Genomic DNA, 23,032 nt, shown 5'->3' with positions numbered 1-23,032 from the left:
TCTCCTTGCATTAATTACATGAAATAATTTTGTATATTGGTGCTTACTTGCATAACAATGTAAACTCTGAGTTCAGTGTTCCAGGGAATAAGAATTAGTAGAGTCAGCTCTGGCGTTTCAACATATTCCAGAGTGCAGTTGCTAAAAGAGAAGAAAATAAACAGAGTGCAACATAAATATTGATGCTGAGGCTTTTTTACAACTTTTATGATAACTTTCACAGAAAGGGGGCAAGTATTAAACTGCTGGACAACAGGATGCAGGAAGGATGGCCCGCCTCTAGAGAGTGTTCACAAACTTAATGTAGGCAGCTGGTGTCTGTAATTGCAGTGCTGCTATGCAGTGATGTTGCAACAAAGGAGTCGAGAAGTCTTACATTGGTGCAGTTTCTTTTGTTATGATCCCTTGAGTGTGTATGCTTAGGACTACAGAATATGGTGCAGAAGTGGAAATGTTAATGCAGTATCATATAGAGAAGGTGCATTGCTTGCTTATATCTTGAGAACAATGGAGTTATGTTGACCTAGTTATTAGTTCAAGTATAAACCTGTACAATATGTAAAAGCATGGGGTGAAGAAGGTACTTGTATATATTCATCTGATGCATATGACTTGCATTGCCATCGCCTTCTATGAAACCGTGACCAAATGGGTAGAAAAGCAGTGGATGCCATATCCCTTGACTTCAGTAAGGCTTTTTATACTGGCTCCCATAACATCCTCCTAGAAATATGGCACAGATGATTGGTCCATGAGGTGGATTGAAAACTGGCTCTACAACAGAGTTCAGAGGGTTGTCATCAGTGGCATGGAGTCAACTTGGAGGCCTGCGGGCAGTGGTGTTCCCCAGGGATCAGTACTGGGCCACATTTGGTGAGTATCTTTGTTGGCAACCTGGATGAGGGGATCGAGCGTACCCTCAGAAAGTTCACTGATGATACAAGACTGGTGGCCCGGGGTGTGGTGGCTGACACCCTGTCAGGCTGTGCTGCCATCCGACGAGATCTGGACATAGTGGAGAGCTGGGTGCAGGCAAACCTCATGAAGTTCAATAAGGATAAATGCAGGGTCCTGGAGTAACAGCAGGCACCAGTACAGGTTAGGGGCTGCCCTGCTGGAAAGCAGCTCTATAGAGAAAGACCTTGGAGTCCTAGCAGACTCCATGGGACCACAATGTGCCCTTGTGGCCAAGAGAGCCAATGGTATCCTGGGGTGCATCACGAAATGTGTGCCCAGCCAGTCTGGGGAGGGTCTTCTCCCCCTCTACTCTGCCTTAGTGAGACCACACCTGGAATACTGGGATCTCCAGTTCAAGAGAGACAGGGACCTGATAGAGAGAATCCAACAAAGAGCCATGAGGATGATTAAGGGATTTGAGCATCTTCCCTATGAAGAGAGACTAAGAAACCTGGGGTTATTTAGTCTTGAGAAGACTGAGAGGGGATCTTATCAATGTGTATAAATATCTGAGGGGTGGGTGTCAAGTGGATGTGGCCAATCTCTTTTTGGTGGTGTGCAATAAAATGGCAAACAACAATGGGTACAAGCTTGAACATAGAAGATTTTACCTCAACATGAGGAGAAACTTCTTCACAGTGAGAGTGACACAGCACTGGAGCAGGCTGCCCAGAGAGGTTGTGAAGTCTTCTTCTCTGGACACATTCAAATCCTGTCTGGATACATTCCTGTGCAGACTACCTTAGGTGACAGTGCTTTGGCAAGGGGTTGGGCCTGATGATCTCTGGAGATCCCTTCCAACCTTGAATGTACTGTACTGTGATACTCTATCTGGCTAAGGTCAGTCTAGGTAAATACTGTGCCCAGCTTTCATTTCAAGCTGGTATGTTTGCATTACTTCTAGTTAAGGAGAGACCTCTGAATTCTCTGCACCGTGCTCTAGGTCAGCTGCATTGTTAACTACTTAGTAGAAATAATGGTTGTCACATAATTCTAAAGAGTGTAATCAAAGCTGACTTTAAGGGTGAGTAAATAAGAGAAAATAATGATTAGAGTGTTACTGGGAAGAGATAAGAACAAGAAGGAAATATAACAGCTCAACCAAAGCTTTACATTTTATAGCTGCAATTCAGTGGAATGGTAAAATATTCCCTACAGATTGTTCACAAGTAGTCATAGCATTAGTTTCAAGGCTGTAACTTAGAAATGAAAGTCTGACATTGTGGTAGGTTGAGAGAGGGCCTAGCTCTCCCTCCCCCACAGAGTAAGAAACCACGGCTAAACTCAGTCGGAGAAAGCAGACTATATTTACAAGCATATATAGGAAGCAGATTATGTATAACACAATATATACAGGTATTTACAGTATATACACAGAAATAGACAGCAAAGAGAAATAACACAACAAAAATCCCTCCCCGAGGAGGGATTCCCTCCCTGTATCACACAGTATCACAGTCTCACAGTATAACTAAGGTTGGAAGAGACCCCAAGGATCATCAAGTCCAACCTGTCTCCATAGACCTCACAACTAGACCATGGCACCAAGTGCCACGTCCAATCTCCTCTTGAACACCTCCAGGGACGGTGACTCCACCACCTCCCTGGGCAGCACATCCCAATGACGAACGACTCGCTCAGTGAAGAACTTTCTCCTCACTTCGAGTCTAAACCTCCCCTGGCACAGCTTGAGACTGTGTCCCCTTGTTCTGGTGCTGGTTGCCTGGGAGAAGAGACCAACCCCCTCCTGTCTACAACCACCTTTCAGGTAGTTGTAGAGGGCAATGAGGTCACCCCTGATCCTTCTCTTCTCCAGGCTAAGCAACCCCAGCTCCCTCAGCCTCTCCTCACAGGGCTGTGCTCAAGGCCTCTCCCCAGCCTCGTTGCCCTTCTCTGGACATATTCAAGTGTCTCAATGTCCTTCCTAAACTGAGGGGCCCAGAACTGGACACAGTACTCAAGGTGTGGCCTAACCAATGCAGAGTCCAGGGGCACAATGACCTCCCTGCTGCTGCTGGCCACACTATTCCTAATACAGGCCAGGATGCCATTGGCCCTCTTGGCCACCTGGGCACACTGCTGGCTCATGTTTAGGCGTGTGTCAATCAGCACCCCCAGGTCCCTCTCTGTTTGGCAGCTCTCAGCCACTCTGACCCCAGCCTGTAGCTCTGCATGGGGTTGCCATGGCCAAAGTGCAGCACCTGGCACGTGGACTTGTTAAATGCCATCCTGTTGGACTCTGCCCATCTGTCCAGTCGGTCGAGGTCCCTCTGCAGAGCCTTTCTGCTCTCTAACTGACCAACCTCTGCTCCCAACTTGGTGTCATCTGCAAACTTGCTGATGACTGACTCAACCCCTTCATCCAGATCATCAATGAAGAAATTAAAGAGGATGGGGCCCAGTACTGATCCCTGGGGCACACCACTGGTGCCTGGCTGCCAGCTGGCTGTGGCACCATTCACCACCACTCTCTGGGCTCAGCCTCCAGCCAGTTCCTAACCCAGCACAGAGTGCTGCTGTCCAAGCCAGAGGCTGACAGCTTAGCCAGCAGTTTGCTGTGGGGGACGGTGTCAAAGGCCTTGCTGAAGTCCAGGCAGACCACATCCACAGCCTCCCCACATCCACCAGGCGGGTCACCTGATCATAGGAGATCAGGTTGGAGAGGCAGGACCTGCCCTTCCTAAATCCATGTTGGCTGGACCTGAGCCCTTGGCCATCCTTCAGGTGCAGTTATTGCCTCCAGGATAATCTGCTCCATCACTTTCCCTGGCACTGAGGTCAGGCTGCCAGGCCTGGAGTTTCCAGGTTCCTCCATCCTTCCCTTCTTGTGGATGGGGACCACCTTGGCCAGTTTCAGTCACCTGGGACCTCTCCAGTGAGCCAGGACTGGAGGAAAATGATGGAGAGCGGCTTGGCCAGCTCACCTGCCAGCTCTCTCAGCACCCTAGGATGGATCCCATCCCGTCCCATGGACTTGTGAGTGTAACCCCCTCTCTCCCCCCCTACCTCCCTTTCTCCCCAAAAAGGGGTTAGAGAGAGAGAAAGGCAAGTTATTAAGGGAAAGAGTTGTTAGTAAGCTTCAAAAGCCCGTGCAGGATTAGTTTTTGCTTATCTCAAGGCCAGCTCCAGCAGTTCGTGGAGAAGCAGGCAGGGAGAACAGGCTGAAACCCAAACTCCAAACTCCCAAACCAAACTGAGAAAAAATTCCAACTGCCCTACAATTTAAAGTTGCATTTTGTCCATCCACCAATGAAATTCGTTTAGAATATCAGAATGTTTTTGTTCTAGTACCGAAAACATTTAGCCAGTGTCCCAGTACTGTCCCTTTTCTTAAAGGCACAGCCTCAAACGGTCACAGACACATCCTGCTATTTCCTGTCTTTAAACACTGGTTAAAAGGCTATCATTTAATTTGAGGCAATATTTGGACTTCCAGTGCTTTACTTAGTGGGCCACAATAGTAACTATTTCAGAAAAATGGCTTTTTTTTTTTTTTTTAATGGGCAGAAGATAATGCAAATATTTATTTCTCTTTCTCTCCCGACTTACATTTTCCTCTGAAAGGTGATTTCAGAGAGCTGGTTTGAGTTCTAGATATGACCAAACAAACAAAAAATAAAAATCCTAAGTTTTTTGCTCAATGGGAGCTGCAATTTTGACTTGAAAGGATGACTTTATGTAACATGATTGATAAAACAGGCTTGCCCAGGAATGAACAAGTGTTCCAGCTTAGCATGCAAATAGGTGATCTTCTCTACATTGTGACATTGCTCTTTTTTGGGGACTTTTTTGGACATGTGTTTAGGATAAACTAAATTGTTTATATTTGAAGGTAATTGTGTGTCTTACACTGCACTTGGCACGACCAACTCCTGATCTGAATGAATTTTAACCCTGCTTTGAGCAGGGTGTTGAACAAGAACTGTCCCAACAAATCTGAATTTCCTGGTGGCACTTACAGCTTGCCTCATGACAGAACCTGGAGAAGCCTGCTGTTTTAACAGTAACCTAAAAGTCCTAGAGCAAGAAAAAGAAAAGTTTAAACACACAAATGACATAAGCACAGCGTGACTTGTGATTTATTTATTCTATTTATTATAAGCCTAATATCTATGGGGATGTGCAGTTGATTTCTGCCTTGATGAACATGTCCTACTGAATGACAATTTGGTTTAACTATTTTATCCTCTGAGGGCCCTACAGATTTTTGTTACCTGTGAGTTCCTCTTGTACAGGATGGCAGTGCTTCTGTGCAAATATGCAAAAGGGGCTTACTTATTTATTCTGTAGTTTTACAAACAGATTGGCCACGGCCTTGTAACTAAAATGCAAGCAGCAGCGGTGCAGTTTCATTTCACATTTAGCTTGCAACTCATGTGCCGCTTTGATGTAAATCTATTTTTTAGGAGTTTTACTTTGTATTTCATGAAGGTTTAACCATTTTGTAGTGCACGTCCAGTGTTGAAACATGGCATTTTCCACAGGAACAAATTGTGTGTATGATCTGTACGCTGATCGCCTACACCAGCGCTTTCCTCTGGATATTCATGCAACCTCAGTGGAGACGATCTGCTATTTTAAGCTGACTGCATCAGTGGGCCATCTTGTTCGTCTTTCCATAGCATCCCTTCAGATTGAAGCAGACAACTGCATCACTGACTCCCTAGCGATTTATGACTCTCTGATGCCAATCAAACATAAGATATTGTACCGGTGAGTATAAAATTTTGTTGGGAATGAACTGACTTTTTTTTTCCCTGTAGAATTTCCAACTGCCTTTTTGATTTGTTAAAAATGCTTGAATCTTCATGTATTATGTTTACAACACCTACACAGAACAGAACAGACTTTCCTGGTTTATATCAGGAAGACATGCTACTAAAAAGAAAATGTCAACATTTCCTTCCCTAAGCAAACTCTTCCTCCATATGAAGATTATTGTTCTTCATGTGAAAACTGAAGTTGTAAAATGAAGTCTCATGATTCTTTGGATACTTGTTGCCACTCCCCAGTTCAGCTCTTTTCTGAGCTGCTCTCTGTGGATCGTTTGGAGGCTTATCTAATGGGTTTCCCCTCTCACATTTTTAATGATTCAGTAGGCTTCTTGGGGGATTTTTTTTTTTTAAATCCCTAGTCTGTTAAGCTCTGTAATACTAAAATGTGAAGACAGCACCTCCATCAAGCAGGAGTTAGCATTAAATCCCTTGCTCAGGCCCCTCAGTGTGTGTATAAACCTTGAAAAAAACCGCATTGACTTTTCAATCCTGTTTGAGAGTAACCTGGATCACTCACGGACTTGGTTATAAACCAGCAGATGGTGTTCATTTGCTTGTTGGTGTCTACATAGGACTGGTGAGATCTGCTGGGGAATGCATATGGAAAGTAACTTTTTTTTTCTTAATTGGACTAGTTGTTCAGGTTCTTAATTTCTGACTTGGAAGAATAGCTTCATTGTCTTTCCCACTCCCCAAGCTAAATGTGTTGACCTAATGAAATAGATGTTCTCTTTCTACAAGCCTTTCTTTACTATTGATTTCATTCATTTTTGTTTGGAGTGAAGGCTGAAAGTTAGTATTTTCTTCTAGATCTAACTATTCCATCTTACTTTTCATGTTTCCATTTTCTTCTCTTTTTTTGGTGTGAAGCTGCATTTCTAATTGGTCTTACATCAGGTACTTTTGTGTTTAAGAGTATGGAGTTTTCACCAGACTCTGAATCAGGTAGGCTCTGCAGCAGGGAAAAATTTATGCACAGAATGAGTGCTGGGTTTTTGTTTTAGCTATTTTGTTTGTTTGGCTTTTTACTATCCTTTACATATGTACTCTCCTTTCTTCCCCCTCAGAGCTTGTGAACCAGCTGATTCAATGATGTCCCTTGTGTCCACAAGCAATCTCATGCTGGTAATGTTTAAGGCAGCACAAATAAAGGAGCATAAGGAATTCCATGGCTTTTTTGAGATTATTACACAAGAAAGTATGTCATCTTTGGAAATGTTTTTATTGCAGTGTTTCTGTCTAAGATCCCAACATGGCTGTCATGTCCCTGACTACAGATAAATGACTTCTGTACCTTAGGCTTTCGGGTTTGGTGGTTTTTGGTGTTGTTTGTTTGCTGGGTTTGTTGTTGTTTGTTAGTTTTGGTTTTTTTCCCCTACAAACTTGTCTCTCTCCTTCATCTTCTCTGAATTACTGAGTGCCTGCCTTTCTCTGGAGTGATTTAATCTGTGCCAATTAGCTATTCTGAAGTGAAATCTGAAGGGAGAAAGCTAAAACTAGCACTGAGTTCAGTGATCAGGACTGCAATATGCCAGTAGATGGAGTTGTTATGCCAGGTGTAGCACTCCGTTGGCCTCTCTCCTGATTTTGGACTTAGTTATGATACTAAGGTGGAAATAACCTTAGTCCCTTTGTCTGCGATTTTGTTTGGTCTTTGCCTCCTCATTAACACAAAGGAATCAGTTATGTTTATGTGTCAAATCCATCATTTGCTTTTTATTGCTTTAAGAAGTGGTTAGAACATAATCACAAATAGTAGAAGGAACATAATGGGAAAAATCTAATGCAATCCAATGCAAGAAAATTGAAGCTGCTCAGCAAGATGTTGCATAGTTCTAATTTTGAGAGTAATTAAGCATTAAAATACCATCATAAAAGCATGTGACAAACTTGCCATCATAAGTAACTTTACATTCAGGGCTGGTGTTGTTGGTTGGTTGGTTTAAATTCAGAGCTGAGTTTTCTTTGATGGCTTTGTGTGTGTGTTTGGGGGTTTTTTATTATTATTTTAACAAATTCCCTCAATCCACTGAGTAGTCATTAAAGAAGGTTTTGGCTTCCTGGAAGCTAATTAGATTACTGAATCATTCGTTTCTCTTCTAAACTGGCAACATTTTAAGAGAAGAGGTACTCTGCTGCTGCAGTGCATCTGTATTGGTGTGCAGCCCGTTCACCGAGTCTTGTTTGCAGAGCTGCAATAAAAAGTTCACAATGTTTTGTCTTTGTCCTGAAGAGCCCAGCAAGCTTTCCTGGACTTTGACAACCATTGTCTGTCTGCATCACTGAGGAGGGTGCTTTTTTCAACTTGAACCAAATAAATATCATTCCTACAATGCTCTGTTTTGCAGTGGAAGACTTCTTGTTAATGTGAATGCTTACCTTTATTTTTTCCCCTTTTTTTTTTTCCCTAGAGTGTGGAAAAACAATAGTGACAAAAGAGAAAATTGGCTATGAAGGGACAATCACAAGTCCCTATTATCCAAGCTATTATCCTCCAAAATGTATTTGTGTATGGAACTTTCAGGTAACATGAATCCCTTTTAGGCTCTGTTGCATGTTTGGGGTACACAGAGCCTTTAAGTATAGCAGAAACGACTGAGTAGGGAGCATCCTGCACCTTATGTATGTGGCAGTTCAGAGAAATGACACCGCTGAACAGCCAGCTGTGCTCACGTTTCTTTTTGTCTTGGGCTGGGGGGGAGTTGTGTTTTGGTGGTGTTTTTCCCCCTGTACACTTAATGAAGAAAAGATAGTTCCTACGCTGTCCCATTTTATAAAGGTGAGGAGCTGAGATAAGTTTTGATGTTTAGACTACAGAATCACTGCATAGCAGCTTTACTTCCCCTCTTCTCAGCCTCGGAAATTTGGAAAAAAGAATGTACAAAAGACTTGTACTTATTGCTGTAACTTGTGTAATAGCTCTCTTCAGTCTATTTTGTTATGCTTAACAAATTGAATTGTTGCCTTCTAAGATGGTCTGTCCTATCAGCACAATCCCATATACTGGTTTTTAATTTATTATTATTTTTACTGGTATTCTTTTTTACATATTTGCAGATACTCTTTTGAAAGCAAATATCAAAAAGTTTATGTTGGGTTACGATAATTTTGTCCTGCGTTTTCTGATGGCTTTATTGTTTTCTTACCGATGCTGCTAAGATATCATCTTTGACTCGTGGTTTCCTTTCAGTGTTTTCCTCTGTAAAGAACATGGCAATGGATATGATGTAGTACACTGTTTAACCATCTTTCTGATTACCCATGCCTCTTCCTCCCATAGCCAGCTAAGTCACTACTTTTGTGCTAAACTTCAGGTCTTCAATTCACCCTGGACTTCTGAGGGAAAAGTTCCTAGACACTTAACAAGTGTAACCCCCGAGACTTACATCTCAAAATAGTCTAGTTTCCCAGTCATTCAATGCTGAATCTTCCTTCATCTCCCAAATGATGTTTTCTGAAAGACTCTCCATTCCTGTGCTGAACAGCTCTTATTTTTAAAGGAACATTGCCTTGTGTTCTAAATAAAACAAACTGTTGTTCCTTTTAATAATGGAAGTTCTAATTAATTATGAACCATCGTGATAGTGCCAGGCTTCAAAATTGGTTGTTATATGCTAAAGAATGCTTGGCTGAGCAGGTGCTAGCAGAAAACTGCAACATTGTGGTAGAAATAACTCCTAGCATTACAAAGTTATTCATTGCAGTACCTTACTAACAATCTGCTGGGGCTGTGTGTCCCTGCACAAATAAATTTGGATGCCTTTGAATGCTTTGGGTTTGATACAAAAGATGCTTTATATGGCCGGTGGCTTTTTGAAGACAAAAGGTGTGTGTGTCTGTGTGTGACTGATGGACAGAGGGGGAGAAAGCTTGCAGCCTGCTTTAACTGTCTTTCTTGCTTACAATAGACTCCACAGAAGAGCCTTGGTATAGCTTTGAAGTTTCATAACTATGCAATCAGTGAGAAGAATATTAAAGGCTGTGAGCGAGGATGGTGGAAAATTAATGAACACATGTAAGTACTTCTGCATGGGTTCTTTAACATTACCAAAACAGACATTACTATCACTACTGCAGCTCACTCAGAATTTCCACAAAGAGATACTTCACTGGTGTCTCTTACCACTTGTTACTCTTTCAAGTGTATGTCTGATTTTTCCAGGGAATGTGAGTTTCAGGATAAACAGTTTCAGGGACTGGACACAGAATAATAAAAGATAAATGTATCTCATTTGATTGGCCTGATGAATATCTCATATTTTGTAGCACAAAACTTGTTTTCTCTCTTCTCTCTGGGCTGCTCTTGCTTTGCTTCTGGCTGCTTCATCTCTGAACTTGCATGCCAGCTGAACTGCCTTCTAGTTTTAGTTGTGTAAGGTACAGGGCAGGAGGTAGAGGGAGAGACAGCGGGCTGACTGTTATACAGCTCCCTGGCTCTTTGTCCAGGGGTGGTGGTTCTGTGCTATTGTTGAGCTGTAAAATGTATGTCAATATACCTTGTACATGTTTATTGCATTTATACTTTCTAAATTTAGTCTGTATTTTAGTCCTGAAATTCTGAGGGTGCAAAGGGGGCAAATTTCCAATTAGTTGGGGTGCAAGCAAACCCACAACACCACTCTTTCTCTTGACTGAAGATATATATACATATAAAAAAATAATCTATTGAAAAGTAGCATAAAGATGAAGACAAGAACTTCTGGTACTCTCTCAAGAGAAAGAAATGGTAAGAGTTGGATAAAGGAGGGCTGTCCTGTGGACCTTAAAATAGTCCCAAGTTTTCTGGGATCATTGAACAAGTGTAACTCAATTCAGTCATGAGGATACCAAACGTGATCAACTTCTCAGTGAAAGCTATTATAATGAGATTGTTTGGAATAGAACACGGAGATTGCCAGTTTAATTTCTTAATGCCATTGCTGCAACATCCCATTTTCTCTGATACAGCATGCAGAGAACACAGCTCCTGAAAAAGTACCCTACTTCCTGCTTCATTATATGGGACAGGATCCTCTTTGTTAGTTTCTCACTGTAGCAATGACACAGTTACAAGTGGTGAGTGGTCTGCCCTGGGCATGGACAAATGGCTAGTAAAACACCAGTGTCTTTATATTATAATTCCCACAGATGTATGTCCTGTATCCTTCTGTACAGGAAAGTTTCCCTCATGTATCTGTCTCAGCTCTTCTGCAGATGGGCAGGGACTTTCTCTACTTCTGGTGACATTAAGTTGTTCTTTTGACTGAGGAATGGTCAATGTAACCTGCACTTAAAAAAATATTTTATTTTATTTATTTTAAATGTTGCCAAGGTTTTTTGGAAGGAAGCTGTCTAAATGATTGAGAGGAGGAGAAATGTAGAAAGTGTCTGTGGGCTGTCAGGCTGTTACAGATTCGCAACACTGATGAGACACACACAAATGACAGAGAATAGGACTTCCTGCAGCAGGAAGCCTGCAGTTAGAGCCTAGCAGACTATTTATTTTAAACTTTGCTATAGCAAAAAGATGTAAAGTTAACTCTTTCTTTGCATCTGTTTTCTTTATTTATTTTTCACATTGCTGGACCAGCATGTCCTGTATCTATTACAAGGATGTTTCATTGTCATAGGATGAAACAAAGCACATATGGAAACATACAAATGAGTATGGCCATTTCCTGTGACATACCTCAGTGGGGTGTACAGGCCACCAAATCAACATGCAAACCACTGACCAATATTTTTGCATTCATTGTCATGAACGGCAGTCCTGGTCCAGTGCCTGGTGTGGATAATTGTCCATTACATCATTTAGCAATGCGTTAGTTCATTTTTGTGTTCTTTAAGTTCATTGGAGCTGCAGAGTGTGAGCTTGCACTGATGTCAAGCAAGTGTGTGTGCCGAGTGTTATAAGAATCAATACAGCTGCTTTGGCCCTTAAGTCTCTTTAGACTAATGAGTACTTCTCTTTACAGAAGTCTTCAAGACAGGTGCTTTTCTCAAAAGTATTGCATTTTCAGGGTGTTGTAGTGGATTAGAGGAGAGGGGCTTTTATTTCTAACTCTAGAACAAACTGTATTGTCACAAGTTTACTATATTTGAAACTGTCTCTGCGTGATTCTACATTTAAAACTGATGTCTCTGCATAATCCAGCAACCTTCCTCAGTTAAAGATTTTTTCTTTCCATCTGGAGTAGCATCCCAGTGTCAGTTGCAGCATCTTTGGCATCTTTGATGAAACGGACAACAGAAAAAGGAAAAGAAAAAAGAGGATTGATTTGCTGGCATCAGGCAGCAAAAAAAAGAAAAAGTGTACCTAGTCAGAAGTCCAAGGAAGGCTTTTGCCAAAATGACAGCTTAAAGTTGATGTGCACTCAACCTAGACTAGTTATTTGAAGATGTGACATTCAGGGGTAAAATTCCAGAATGTTTATGGTGGGTAAAGTCTGAGTGACTACTGAGACATATTTTCTGTTTCCCTAAGTCTATTCTCCTCTGCCTCCAGAGAAGTTGGGTCAATTTTATCCCAATGCTTTTGTGAGCCCTTCTTTAAGGGAAATCCTCAAAATCAGAGCAGTTAAATAAGCTCTCCACTGTGCTGACACTTCCCCTTCCACCAAACTTAGGTCTTTCCAAAACTTCAGGTCTTTTGAAAACAAATATCAGAAGCGGTCACAAAAGTAGCATGTTTGTCTTTAAATTTCTTCACTACAACTCTGTTCCTCTAAACTTTCTTGTGTGTAGTCATGAAGGATTATGACCAGGGTTCTGGGGAATTTGGGTACTGATTCAGGTTTTGGTTCTTAATTAAAGTGTGGCAGCTGACTATATTGCTGAGTTTGAGTGATGTTGACATTTAAATTGTATGCAGGACAATTTTGATGCAAAAGCTGCTTTAGAGTTCCATTGAACACTTTTAGGTACTGCGGTTACTATGTTGATCACCAAACAGTCTTCCACATTGCAAGTTCTGCTGTCAACATCGAGCTTCAGTGCAGTTCAGTTGTCTCAGAGAAGCCACTTTTGGTGGAGTATGGCAGCTACAACATCAACCAGCGTAAGACGGATTTTCTCTTTTTCAACACATCTTTGCTTTTCAGATCTGGGGAGCAGCATTTTTCAGGTCTTGTAGAACTTAGGTATATGCAGGAAATCATCTTTTTGGATTTTGTTTAGTTTATTTTCTAATCTTACCAAGGCAGATGACTAACAAAGAGCCTTATTTAGCTCATCCAGGCTGTGCAGCTAAGGTTTGCATGCATGTACACAGTCTACTGTCTTCTCCACAGTCCTTGAAGCTTCCTGAGCAGCTGGAGCCATGGTGCAGTAAACTGAAGTCTGATGTTCCTGTTTGTTTTCTTCCCCAAGGTTTTGTTTGAAATGTTTTTATTACTGCAAAGACTTCCATGTAATGAAGAAGGAGTACCAAATACAACCGTTTATTGCAGTGTTTTCATCAGTTTAAATGCTTCCTGTGCAGATAGAAATACGAGCTGAAAATAATTTCAAAAAGTTGATAAAACAGTCTCCCAACTGAGTTTTTCAAAGTCTGAAACAGACAATTTACTGATACATCTCCCTTGTGATAATCTTATGTAACCATGTTGTTAAAGTGATAGTGAAGGAAAGGGTTGCAGTTATAGTCACTTGCCACATTAGAGCAAATTTATGCATTGCATATATGTGGAATATGTAAAAAGGTAATAACATCATTATTGTACTTTAAAAGGTAAGCACATAGCTCGCCTCAGAAGAGAGTATTACTTAACTTGCAACATGCAGCAGATATTGGTTATTAAAAGTGAGAATGTGCTTTAAATGAAGATGTTTTGTGTTGCACCATGAAACACTGGCTGAACTGGTTCAGTCCTAGCACACAGTCTGCAGTACATATTTCAGAAACAGCTGTAGTGGAATTTCAGAGCTGTTGAAAACTGTAATTTAGAAAATAGGGGGGGGGAAACTGAACTCAATTGTAAGCGCTGACAGTGCATACACACTATTAAATTTAGATCATAGAATTGTCAGGGTTGGAAAGGACCTCAAGGATCATCCAGCTCCAACTCCCCTGCCATGGGCAGGGACACCTCACACTACAGCAGGTTGCTCACAGCCACATCCAGCCTGGCCTTCAAAACCTCCAGGGATGAGGCTTCCACCACTTCCCTGGGCAATCTGTGCCAGTCTCTCACCACCCTCATGGGGAACAACTTCTTCCTAACATCCAATCTGAATCTCCCCATTTCTAGTTTTGTTCCACTCCCCCCAGTCCTATCCCTCCCTGACACCCTCAAAAGTCCCTCCCCAGCTTTCTTGGAGCCCCCTGCAGACACTGGAAGGCCACAATAAGGTCTCAGCTTTATCATTCCTTGGAACATCTTGTTTACCATAAATTGAAATGAGCTGTCAGTATTTGGGCAAAGAAAACTTTGAAACTGTTGGTGTGTTTTGGTTTTTGTTTTGTTTGGGCTTTTTGTTTTGTTTTGTTTTACCTCCAGCATGTCCACCTGGGCATTTCAAATGTTCTACTGGGTTATGCATTCCGCAAACGCAACGCTGTGACGGGATTAACCACTGCTTCGATGAAAGTGATGAGCTCTTTTGTGGTTCGTATTCACTTGCTAGAGATCTTAACTAGAAAATCCAATGAAGGTGCTCTCTAGTCCTAGGAAGCACCAGAAAGAAGGTGAATTTTTTAAGGCAGGAGAGGAAAGATGTTTCCAGCTGTCTTAGTATGTACAGATAGAGATTATCAGTCAGTCTCATGAGTGCTTGATTTATAGTTGATTAGCCAGGACAAAGCTAAGAATGAAGAACATATGAAACTGAAAAGCAGGAGACAGTAAGTTATGAGTGCAAAAATAGCAACAGTAGAGTATTTTTTTTCATTTTTCCTCAGGTGCTAGGTGTTAGCAATTATAAAATCTCTTCTATTGTTATGAATCTGGGTGTTAGGTTTTTGTTTAGTTGGTTCTTTTTTGGGGAGTGGTTGTGTTTTGTTTGGGTTGGGGGGGAGGGGTCTTTGGTTCATTGTTTTCTTGGGGTTTTTTTTGTGAGTGAATGACAAATTGGGATGCACAGAGTAGATGAGAGTGATAAGTGTCCACGGTGAAATGAGTAAGATCCTGGGCCACTCCTCTTGGGACAGGTCACTGAACTGTGCTTTGTTTTCTCCATGCATAATGTGGCACTTATATTTATCCTCACACTGTGTAGTGGAAGTATGAAAGCAGTACCTGTTAGCATTACAAGTATGCTTCTGTAGCTGATTTGACATGTGTTTTTAAAGTTGTCCCTGAGTGGAACTGCAATTCCAGCTTCACAATGCAGGATAACCTGCTTGCCTGCAATGGAGTAAATGATTGTGAGAATGGAAAAGATGAACAGAACTGCACCCACAGTAAGGCTACTGTCTTTATATTTTTTTCCTCTTCTCTAAAACCTGTTCAGTCCTGACATGAATACTGGATGCCATATCCAAAGAGTCACTATTCAAAGAGGCACTCTCAAGTCTGACTCAGGCCATATCATTCTGTCCAGTTGTCTGACACGTTTACAAACAAGTCATTGCCGATTTCTAAACTGGTTCTTTTTAGTGAGCTCATGAACATACGTTTCAGCAAATCACTGGCAGAAGAATTGAGTACTCTGGGTGCAGGATAGGGATCTAGACATTTAAAGCTTGATGTTATCTCTTTAAAGCATAATCTGGGAAAATTATTTCCTGGCTCTGTTTTACCATCTGGAGTAGTTTCCATGGTTATAAAGTTAATGTGTTTGAAATGCTATGGAAGCTACACATTTAGCACTAAGTGCATGAAATTTTTGCATCAGTCATTTCTCTAACTTTTTAGAATAAATGGACACCATTGCATATGAGAGGAAACACAGCTGGGAAGTACTGCAAGTAACTTTTTAAAGAAAAGCCCTGGTTTTTGACCTGCTTGAGGAGACAAGTTTGTGTAAATGGCTACATGACACTGAGTTTGAGAGGCTTCATTTATTCTGAGCCCTGGGGAAACAGAAAAATGCCAAGGCTGGGGGTTGCAGTTCAACTGAATACAATTAGTAATACTGCTTTCAATTACAGTCTTTCATTTCATATTTAATGCTGAAACACAGAGGAGAGCTCCTTTTCAGACTGCTTGGTATATTTTCTCTTCCTAGACTCTGCAGCTCTGCAGCTAAGCTTTTGCTACTATATCCATGTTCATTAGCATTACAGGAAAGGATGAGAGGAAATCTTTGTTCAAAGTCAGCCAGTTCTACTTACATAATTTATATTACTTAGAGACTGGTTTAAGCCATCTCATCGTGTTCCGTCCAAACTTTTATCTGTGCTGACACATCTTCATGTGTTAAGCTGAGCCAACAGTATATATTTATTTTCTCTCCATAACTATTTCAGGTATTCCTTGCACCAACCACACATTTAAGTGCAGGAATAACATTTGCATTAGGAAACAAAATGCAAAGTGTGATGGGACTGTGGACTGTATTGATGGAAGCGACGAAAGCAGCTGCAGTAAGTCCCTCTGAAATGCTCATCTTTTAGAACTTTGAACTTTTTACACAATAAAATCCTTTATTTCTTCCTGTTTTGGAGCAGGTACAACTCAGGCAGCAGGTATTGATTTTTTATTGTGTACTCTCAGTGATAGTGGGGTAATGAGCAGCGATCGATTTACTTCAGATGTGGTGACGGAATTCCCTGGACCTTATTGTCACCAATAGGGAAGGGCTGGTGACCAGTGTGAAGATCAGGGATAACCTTGGTTGCAGTGACCATGAAGCAATAAAATTCAAGATCCTCAGGGCAACTGGGAGGGCATATTCCAAGCTTACAACCCCAGACTTTAGGCATGCACACTTTGATTGCTCCAGGGATCTGCTGGCCAAAGTATCATGGGACAAAGCCCTAGAGGGAAGAGGGGAACAGCTGAGCAGTTTTCAAGGATCACTTTCTTCGTGCCCAGGAGCAAAGTATATCCACAAAGAGGAAAGCAGGAAAGAATGCTGGGAGACCTGCCTGGATGAGCAAGGAGCTCCTGGACACACTGGCACACAAAAAGAAACTCTACAAGGAGTGGAAGAGAGGACAGCTGGAATGGGGGCATGTAAGGAAGCTGCCTGAGCAGCAAGAGCCCTGCTTAGAAAAGCTAAAGCTCAGTTAGAATTCAATCTAGCCAGGGAGATCCAGGGGAACAGCAAATATTCCTATAGGTTTACTGCTGAGGGGTTGGAACTGGATGATCCTTGAGGTCCCTTCCAACCCTGACAGTTCTATGGTACTATGATTTATGGGATGACAAGCTCACTCTTACAAAGACTTAATCACCTGTAATGCTTATTGAAGTAGATATGTCAGGAGTAGGGAAGCAGAGTTCATTGTAGAGTGAATTTGTCTAGCTGGTAAAGCAACATTTTTCATTGCCTGTAACAGAGTTAGGTACTTCTGTTGGAGTCAGACTGTATTTGGGCTTCAAAATTGACACTCTGCAGTGAAATAAAACCCACAAACTTTTCACTTCTCTGTCTCTTCTAGATGGTAAAGATCTTGATATTTTATATCATCAAGAAAGGTGCTAATCTCAAATCTTCCTCAAGTAACTTCTGTAAAAGATTTTCAGCTTGCTTTGCAGTGAAGTGAACAGATACCTGTTACTGCAGTGTCAATGAAAATGGAGTTAAGATTGCTTTATTAAACTGAACATGCTCAGGTATTTTGTTTGGCATACAGCTTTTTCTGGCCTGCCACCTGCCTTGCATCCAGCACCCAGCAGGACATTTTAAAAGACTTGCTGTATGCCTACATGTTCTTGAAAGTTTCAGTGCTGTTTTTGCCTGTTGTGCTGGATGTTGGAAAGTGCCCAGAAGCATTAACACCTGTGAGCAGGAGTGCAGGACTAAAAATCCTGAACAAAGGCTTTATGTGCATGTAATGGGGATGGGCACAATGCCCTATAGTGGGGTTTGTCTTCCTTGGTTTTCAGATTGCAGGGTGCTGAGGCACGATTTCTTCGCCTTTATGTTTGTGATATTCAATATTTTCAGACTTTCAGTTGTTTAGATACAAATTGACGATTGGAGCCCCTGGTTTCTGAAATAAGAAATTACTCAACTCTGCACATGTCGCTGTTACTATAAACATTTTTCTTTTAACATTCCCACTAAAAATCAGTGTTGTCCTTTACCAATGGACTCTTTTCAGTTCAGAGCTTACAGTTTTGAAAAGAGTTGAGGGATGGTCTATTTTTACACAGTCATTTTGAAGCAAGAAATATTCAGAGGCCACTTTCTGTATCAGAGCTAAAGAGGAAATACTACATTTCCCAGGTGAGTGCATTTTATTTCTATGGAGTCCCCTCTTTCTTCAGGAATAAGGGAAGCCAAACAGAGAAGTTTTCTGATTAGAGCAGCTCAAGGAAATAGATTTGAAAACTTTTCAAAAGTACAAGATTGTTTCAGGCTCTTTGGGAAGCACTGTCATTAAAGGAGAGCTTTGACAATGCAGATTATCACCTGAAATTTCCCTTGCAGGCTGTGGCAGCAGCAGGAGCAGCAATCTCATTTCTCGGATCGTAGGTGGTAAAAACACTGAGGAAGGTGAATGGCCCTGGCAGGTCAGCCTCCACTTTGTTGGAGCCGCTTACTGTGGTGCATCAGTGATATCAAAAGAATGGCTTGTGTCTGCAGCACACTGTTTTCAAGGGAGCAAGTAAGCAGTCTTCCCCCTAAGTCTCTCCCAAATATTGCCAGCGTGCTTTTAACTTCCAGAGTTTGGACTGAGGTGGAATGTGCCCTCTTTTTTTGTCTGCCCTGGTATTGGTGGGTGTTTTGAGGTGCTTTTTTTCAGACACGGCCTGATTGTTTGTTCCCAACCAGGCTGGCTGACCCCAGAGAATGGCGTGCTCACCTGGGAATGCAAGTGCAGGGCCACGCCAAGTTTGTGTCTGCTGTGAGACGAATCATAATCCATGAATACTATAACAGCAGGAACTACGACTACGACATCGCACTCCTGCAGCTCAGCAAGCCATGGCCAGACTCCATGAGCCATGTCATTCAATCTATCTGTGTGCCTCCCTTTGCACACAAAGCCCGCAGTGGTGACAAGTGCTGGATAACAGGCTGGGGCCAAAAGCAAGAAGCTGGTGAGTTTTATAGCTTCAGCTGAACTAATTTTGTTCCCAGGTGAAATGCAGCCTTCAGAGCTGTGGATGTGTATGCAGGACACCTGCTATTGTGGCATGGGTGAATAGTTTGTAAATATACTGTATTCTAAATGAGTTTCATTGGTGGATATGTGGCAGTAAGGTCTTAAGTCCCGGGGGCAGCTGGAACTTTGGGCAGTTTCGCTTCCTTTGCTCACCCTTCTAGCTGACTGCTTCTGGGCTTCTGGCCAAATAACAGATAAGCATTAATAAGCCGCTAACCCTCCTGTACTAGGCCCTCTGCTTTGTTAATTCCCCTTTTCTCTTTCTAGCCCCTTTGGGGAAGAAGGGAGGTAGGGGGGTGAAGGGGGTACAGGGGGAAGCCCCCTCTGTTAGGGGGATCCTATTCCTGTTTTTGTTTCTTTGCTGTATATTCCTGTATATATTGTAAATTCTGTATATTTGTGTACATCAATTCCCTGCCATCCTTGCTTTGTAAACACAGCATTTTCCCTTACGCTCCACTGGCTGAGTTGGCTGTGGCTATTTCTTCTTAGTGGGGGAGGGAAAGCTGGGCCTTTCCTTTCAACCCACCACAGACGGGCTCCTGTGAGGTAAATCATATAACTACCACTGGTCTGCCAACAAAGGCCTACCCCTGGTGGTTTATATGCAGCTGGAGGGCTGCCCTGGTCTGGCTTTGCCTGCCATCTTGGGGCAGCTGTGCTGGCCCAGCCATCCTGCTGGTCTTGGAGTATTGCAGAAGAGGCAAGGCAGCAGCAGCAGCAGGTAGTTAACCTCCAAAGTTTTGACTTGATGTTCACAGCTAGATTAATTACATTCAGCCTCTATAAATAGCTTCAAGACAATATATGGTTGTGAACCAAGTGCAACCACCTTACCAGGAAAGGGTGGTGCTGCGGAGATGTGGTGTGATGTCACTCTTTGGCCTACTGGAGAGCTGTCTGTGAAATTTAACTACTGATTATTTGATAGATAAATGCGATTCCTTGAAAAGAAAAAAAAAGGGTTTTCTTTTCCCTGTTCCACTTTGTTCCCCTTGTTTATAAATTTTGGTTGCCAAATCAGTATTAAGTATGTTTTAAGTATACTTCATTACATACCAGCTTTATCAAACCCCAAAACAAAGTTTCATTATGTATGTGAGGTTTCCTTCACTGTGTCTAGGTTTTGAGAGGATCACCTGGTGATACTATTAGAGCTGGCATTTAGAAGAGGCTTTCTGTACTATAGCACTTAGTTATTTGGAATCTGGAATAACTTGGAGATTTAAAAGTGTCTGCAGATATTTTCTGAAGGCCTTTTGGGTTGTATTTCAATAAATGAGTAAATTGCTGTGCTCCACTGAATCATCCTTATTTTCAATTTGCTTTCCAGATGATGAAGGTTCAGCAGTTCTTCAGAAAGCAGAGGTAGAAATTATTGACCAAGCATTATGTCATTCCATATATGGAATCATCACAGCTAGAATGTTTTGTGCTGGACTCATGTCTGGGAAAAGAGATGGGTGCAAAGTATGTATTTTAATATACTTTGTATAGAGTTTGTCTTTGTCTTTGTTACCTGATGAAATGTAAGAGTTAGTTGGAATACCCCTTTGTGGCCCATTTATTTCAGTTCTGAAAAAACAGCAGTGTAAGAGTTCTCCAACAACAAATCCGTTGTCTGAGTGTTTTCAGAGTTTCACTGCTTTATGTACAAGACTAGCATCACTAAGCTTCAGTTGCAGTCCAGTGGACAGCCAATTTGCAAGTCCCTTAAGAAGTTAATCAGGGCATTTTTGGCATGAGTCTCTCAGCTGAAGAAAAATCTTGATCCTCTCTTCCAACTTGGAGCTACAGGGGTAAATTATGAGATGCAGACAAGCATAAATTCTCAAGTGTGCAATGCTTCTGAACAGGAAATGCTTGAATATAGTAAATGAGGATTTTTTAGTGTATGGTAGAAAAACTGTCTCTATATATTCACACATGCTATATTTATTTATATAATGTAATATATTTATGTATGTTATATAACATACATTATAGAATATATGATTTACAGAAACCATATGTACTTATCACTAAAATGGTAGTAAATTTGCTGCTAAAATGATAGTAAAGCTGCTGTTTTTATTATGATGGAGATTATATAGAATCCTGAAGGTATTCTAGTTTTCAAAAGTCTACATAGAAGTGAGAGACCACAATGACTCTTAGCACAAACGATGTCGGAGGACTATCTGAGGGAATTTAGTGCACCAGCTGCTTTCTAGAGATTAGTGAGGCATTGACATTGACACACTTAATTGACATTGAGTATCATTTTCACTTAACAGAGAGCATTTAAATGCATCATTAGACTGCAGTTCTTAAAGGACAAATGTGTCTGGCAGTTGTTAGAGTTGGTAGAAATGTGGGATTTGTGCTTTGTGTGAAACACCAGAATTTCACTTTTGTTTCTTCCCAAAGCTAAAAAAAAAGAAAGAGAGAGAGAGTGAGAGAGAGAAAGAAAACAAAGAAAGAAAATGTTACTTTCTAAATGCTGAATTTTGATTGTTGGAGCAGCAGGTGGCTTTACTGAATCATCTCGCTTCCAACCTGCATAATCTAAGACTCTATAAAGTTTAATGGTTTGCTGGCTGTAACAAAATATATGCCTGGAAGTCAGGCACATCTCTTGTAAATGTTTAAATTTTACCAAGCCACCTTTTGGTTTAGGAAGGCCTTTATTGCATACATGTTTGGGTAAAGTTCACTAGTGGTCTTTTCAGAGATGTTGTGTACAGCAGAGTCTAAGAGGAAAATTATAATATTGTCCCAAGAAATTTTCCCCAAACGGTAACTTGTTCTTTTCTACCTGAAAGTATGCCAAGGTGTTTTGGCAAGGCTGCCCTATGGAGGAAGAGTACCGTTTGCTTTGCTCTGTGTTATGAAATTATGCCATTGTGCATAAAACTTTGAAAGCTATAACATCATTTAAATTACTTCAATTGTAAAGACTTTATGTGCCTCTAATCATTATATGCTGACTTGTATTTACTAAAGGACAACATTTAGGGAATTTCCTTCTGAAAAAAAAAAAAAAAACAACAAAAAACAAACCCAAGAAAGATAAACACCAAATCCCACACAAAAATAACCAAAATAACCACTGAGAAACCCCAAAGTAGCTGAAGGATTCAATGTTTCAATTTACCTCTAATTCAAAAGAAATTATATCATTGTTTCATATTTTTAAATGTTTATTGTATTAATTATTTATTGAACCCCCTACTTTTTTGAGTTGTTAGGTGTGTAGCCTATAAATGAACATAGATATATTAAGCAGCAGATGTTGAGTGAATAAGTTTGAGGCAGGGAAACAAAATGTGGAATTCAAATCTAGTCCATGCTAAATAGTATCTTTAAAGAGTCCTCTCTCCTATGAACGACTAAACTTTAGTACAACTGTGCAAGCCTATCTGCATGAGGAAAACAGCTTGGTAAAATATCTGGTAGTTTGGACTATGTGAATGGGAAAATGTAATCACTGTTGGAATTATTCATGCCTAATTTCTCATTCCACCTAATTGCTTTGGAATTTCCCCCGGTTTTATTTATCTGTGCTGTAATCACATATAACTCAATATATTCTTTTTTAGGGTGATTCTGGTGGACCATTATCATGCCAAAGCAATGGAGATGGAAAATGGTTTTTGACTGGCATTGTTAGCTGGGGTTATGGATGTGGAAGACCAAATTTCCCAGGTGTCTACACGAGAGTGTCAAATTTTGCACCATGGATTCACAAATACGTGCCTTCAGTCTTGTAACTTGAAAACTGTTTTCCTTGGATAAAACATGTCCTGGATATCTTCATTAAAAATCATACTTGGTGAAACAGTTCAGTGATGGTATTTCTTTGCATGCACTCATTCTGTGGTAAACATATAGAAGTAGCAAATACCCATTTTTCTAACCTCGATGGAAGAGAAAGCTACTATTCCTGGTGGTGGCTGTTCTGTGCAGATGTCTGGAGACACAGAAGAATATGCCATAATAAAGTTTCACTTTCTTTCATTCTGTAGGCACCAACTAAACGCATGTCATGCTTAGTCATTTCCTCTGAGATGTATATAGCCCACTACAGTAGCAACTGTGAAGTAACATTAACAGCATTCTT

At 41.2% G+C, this 23,032-nt stretch overlaps 1 protein-coding gene across 1 annotated transcript in view; it reads left to right on the top strand.

The window, feature by feature from the left end:
* TMPRSS7 (transmembrane serine protease 7) overlaps positions 1 to 22,682 on the top strand; it is a 31,126-nt gene extending 8,444 nt beyond the window's left edge. Inside the window, exons 6-17 of the mRNA XM_054163661.1 lie at positions 5,442 to 5,670; positions 6,800 to 6,930; positions 8,144 to 8,256; positions 9,641 to 9,747; positions 12,632 to 12,768; positions 14,210 to 14,317; positions 15,001 to 15,111; positions 16,120 to 16,236; positions 18,252 to 18,429; positions 18,597 to 18,865; positions 20,264 to 20,400; positions 22,512 to 22,682. Coding sequence (XP_054019636.1) covers positions 5,442 to 5,670; positions 6,800 to 6,930; positions 8,144 to 8,256; positions 9,641 to 9,747; positions 12,632 to 12,768; positions 14,210 to 14,317; positions 15,001 to 15,111; positions 16,120 to 16,236; positions 18,252 to 18,429; positions 18,597 to 18,865; positions 20,264 to 20,400; positions 22,512 to 22,682 — 1,808 coding nt within the window. The remainder of the gene's footprint in view (positions 1 to 5,441; positions 5,671 to 6,799; positions 6,931 to 8,143; positions 8,257 to 9,640; positions 9,748 to 12,631; positions 12,769 to 14,209; positions 14,318 to 15,000; positions 15,112 to 16,119; positions 16,237 to 18,251; positions 18,430 to 18,596; positions 18,866 to 20,263; positions 20,401 to 22,511) is intronic.
* The last annotated feature ends 350 nt before the right edge of the window (positions 22,683 to 23,032 follow it).

The sequence above is a fragment of the Dryobates pubescens genome, chromosome 8, assembly GCF_014839835.1.
Source record: "Dryobates pubescens isolate bDryPub1 chromosome 8, bDryPub1.pri, whole genome shotgun sequence".
NCBI classification, from domain to species: Eukaryota; Metazoa; Chordata; class Aves; order Piciformes; family Picidae; genus Dryobates; species Dryobates pubescens.
Note: the sequence above shows the minus strand (reverse complement) of the source record. Positions and strands in the feature narration are given on the sequence as shown.